The 3645-nt window shown below is 41.8% G+C and overlaps 2 protein-coding genes across 2 annotated transcripts; both read right to left on the reverse strand.

The window, feature by feature from the left end:
- Positions 1-540: 540 nt before the first annotated feature.
- Positions 541-1716, reverse strand: LOC111630768. The gene has a single exon (XM_023374915.1). The coding sequence runs from the start codon at positions 1714-1716 to the stop codon at positions 541-543; it is 1176 nt and encodes a 391-aa protein (XP_023230683.1).
- LOC111630769 lies at positions 1713-2660 on the reverse strand. Its single transcript, XM_023374916.1, has one exon. The coding sequence runs from the start codon at positions 2658-2660 to the stop codon at positions 1713-1715; it is 948 nt and encodes a 315-aa protein (XP_023230684.1).
- Between the last annotated feature and the right edge of the window lie 985 nt (positions 2661-3645).

The raw sequence follows: 3645 nt of genomic DNA on the forward strand, positions 1-3645 counted from the left end.
TAAGAGGGCTGTCTGATTTTACTCAGACTTATGCCCTGTCGGAAACGGAAGGAAGAAAAAGCATGAGATGTGAAGTGTGACGTAAAGTAAGAAAGGATAGTGTGAATGGAAGGCATGGGACCACCGAGCGCCTGCATCGGCCTTTATTGCAACAATAGAAATCATACAAGTATAAAATAAAACATAAAAAAGGTATACAGAAGAAACCCGACAATGATAAAAATCTTAGTCTAATGATAACAAAATAACACAGTATATACAATAAAGACAATACAAGCACATGGTCGCTTTGACACAGTAGAAAAATACGCTAGCAAAGATACAGGTTATCACATACTATTACGCAACACTATTTACATTGTTTGGGAACCAAACGGTAGAAACGAGCTATGACGAATCCTCCATATCGGTTTCATCGTCTGTGCTCTGATCTTGTTGTATAGTTTCACAGTTTGTTGTGTCTTCTTCGTTGTCTTGTTGATTCACCGTGTTATTCTCCATCAAGGCACCAGTGTTATACACATAGTTCTCGAAGATCTTTCAAAGAGTCTTATCTTTGAATATATTGTTTTCTTTTGGTGGCCATCTTGGGTATTTGGTGAGATAATCCTGCATTAGCTTAGCTCGCTGTTCGTCGAATTTGGTGCAGTGGAAGGCGAAGTGCGTGGCGTCGCCTACCTCTTGGTTGGAGCAGTCACACTTGTCATTGTTGCTTAGTCCGAACCTATGCAGGTACGCCGGAAAGTTTCCGTGTCCCAACAGAACCTGGGTGGTTAGTTTATTGGGGACGTAATGTTTTGCTTTTTCTCTGCACTGAACAGAGGGGATAAATCTAAAGCAGCACCTTCTGGTATCCGCTGTCTCCCACTCCCTCTGCCAGATAGAATCAATGATTGAAAGGATGTAGTTTTTTACGTTGGTTTGAGGAGTGTCTTTAAACGATGAAGTTACGAAGTTCCTGGCTCCTAACTTGGCCAGTTTATCAGCCATTTCGTTTCCTTGGTTGCCACTGTGGCCGCGGACCCAACCAAAAGAGAGATTCCTTTTGGTACCGAGGGTGTTGGTGGCATCGTGTAGCCTTTTTGCTAAGACAGTAGGAAAGTTCAGATGTTTCAGGGTATGCAGAGCGACTTTGCTGTCTGTTAAGACGCAAATGCTACCTTTAAAAATGTCGATGTTGTTTTGTATATGGTTGATAGCTTTTAGTAGTGCGAACATCTCCGCTTGTGAGTTTGAACACCGTGCATCCAAGCTGTAGTAGTGTTGATATGTTGTTCTGTCGCTGTTGTTTTTAATAGTAAAGCCTGCGCCTATTCCATTGTCGCTTTTCGATCCATCTGTGTAGATCTTCCATTTAGTTTTAGTTTTGTTATTTTCTTCATTATCCCAGATGATTTTGTAGTTTATGTCTCCTGCTGGGTGTCTAGTATATTCGTCACGTTTAAGTTTTCTGTCGATTCCATAGTTGTTCTTGGTAATATTGATGATTCTCTTGTCACTTTTTATTTTATTGTAGATTCTGTCGTTTTCGTGGTTGTCATGTTTTCGTTGAGTAGTCTTTGATGTAAGAAACCAGTACCAGTAGATGTATTTCACCTTGAGATGTATTGGTAAGATGTTTGACAATATTTGGAGTGCGTTTGTTGGGGCTGTGTTGTAAGCCTTTTTAATTTTTATCGTAAATTTTCTTTGAACCGCAGTAAGTTTTCTCCTCATGTGTACGTTATCCAGGGCCTCTCTCCACACCTGGACTGCGTACAAAATTTCTGGTTCAATGGCCGCATTGTAAATAAACTTCGTATTGGCATAGTTAAGCATAATGACAAAGTATTGTCATTATGCTTGATAGATATTTTAATAAAACGATGATCACTCCCACCGTTCTCATCAATAGTATAACACTCATGTATAAGATGCTGAGCACTATCACTGGCTAAAACAAGATTGACCCAGCTTTCACCCCTTGTACAACTATATGTAGCAAGGGGGCTGGTGTTACAGGACACCATCTGCTTAGCAAATATAAAGTCGCAGACCTTATGTCCTCTATCATCGTTGATCAGACTGTGCCATATGGAGGACTTTGAATTAAAGTCCCCACAAATGACCCAGTGCTTACTACCTATTTTGACATCAATATCTTGCAAGTCATCCAGGAGTTCCTCAATTTCCTGAAACGGGGAGCAATATACCGATGAAAGATAAATATCCTTATCTTGAAGAGAGAGAAGTACTGTTGTAACCAGTGCCGTACTTAAGTCTGTGCAGAAATTAGCTTTTATATTGGGATTCCTAATAAGGATACCCGTTTTAATAGTTGTACAGAAATTCCTATGTGGAAAAACCTTCCACCCACCAAAACGCACAATTTGATTATTGATTAAGTAAGGCTCCTGTATGCACACCAGATCCGCTGCCTGCTCGTCCACTATCTTTATAATCATGGTGGAGGCAGCCTTAGACCTCTGGGCATTGAAACTTAGCATAACTAAAGTATGACCTGAGCCAGATCTCTGTAAGTGGGAGTCTCCTTGCAAAGTGCCATGTTGGTAATTGTGGAACTGAGTGCGATTTCCGTTGAAATTAAATGCCATAATCAGTTTTTTGTACCGTTTGTGTTTTAATCCTCTGTAGGGTAGTGCATCGGCCACTAAACGCATTGTGATTTGTCAGTGTCTTCCTGCTAGGTGGTTGGTTCCTGTTAAATTTGTCACAGTTTATGCAGAAAGGTGGGTCATCCTTATGTGTACAGTCGACGTGTTTATGATTTTTTGTACAGCGACTACAAGCACATCGTCTGTGCAATCCTTCGCTTAATGCCCAAAACCGCAACAGCGGTAACATCTAAGAACCGGGATGTAATCATCCACGGTGATGTTAGCCCAGGAGAGGGCCACGTGACGGTGCTTGATGATAAGTGCTCTTAGTTCCAGCGTAACAGCCAAAACTATATGACGGCAGTTTGGTTTAGCCTTACCCCTATTGATGATAGTACTGATGCGGCAGGATTTTTGAAATTCCTCCCATTTGATCCTGTTAAACATGTCGTTTTGTCTGTACAGAGTATCAACAAGGATGCTTTCCTCAACAGAATTTGGCACGTGAAGCAGTATTAGCCTGGGCCTTCTTCCCTCAAAAGCAAAACACTTAATCTTATGTTTTATTTCAGGAATTTCCTGTATAGCTTCTTGTAACCTTGCACTTGCTTTGGTGTCCTGTACCCTAATACACAATCCATCTCCCTTCACTTTGCGAAAACCTTTCACACTAATGCCCAGTTCTTGAGGGCTAATCTCCCTCTTAATAGTATTAGCTATATCGTCTATATTGTAGTTCACTTCCGTATTAGGGTCCTCGTCAGCCTTAGGATAAACCATTACTGCACAACTGCTGCCGGTGCCTTCGTTGGCCAACTTATTCGAGAGGGATTTAGCTATGACTTTCGTGGTCTTACTGGCAGCTGGTGCCGCAGCTGCTATTTCCGCGTAAGACTTTGGTCTATTCACAAGTGGGGGTGGGGGTGATAAAGCTTCCCCTGCTCCTGAAGACTGTGTTAGCGTGGCCTGTACTGTGGCCGATCCACCCACTGAATGCAATGCATTCCTACGCATTTCACACAGTATACCATATAATTGGTGGAACGCC

The sequence above is a fragment of the Centruroides sculpturatus genome, unplaced genomic scaffold (assembly GCF_000671375.1).
Source record: "Centruroides sculpturatus isolate CEXI.00-Female unplaced genomic scaffold, Cexi_2.0 scaffold638, whole genome shotgun sequence".
Lineage (NCBI taxonomy): Eukaryota > Metazoa > Arthropoda > Arachnida > Scorpiones > Buthidae > Centruroides > Centruroides sculpturatus.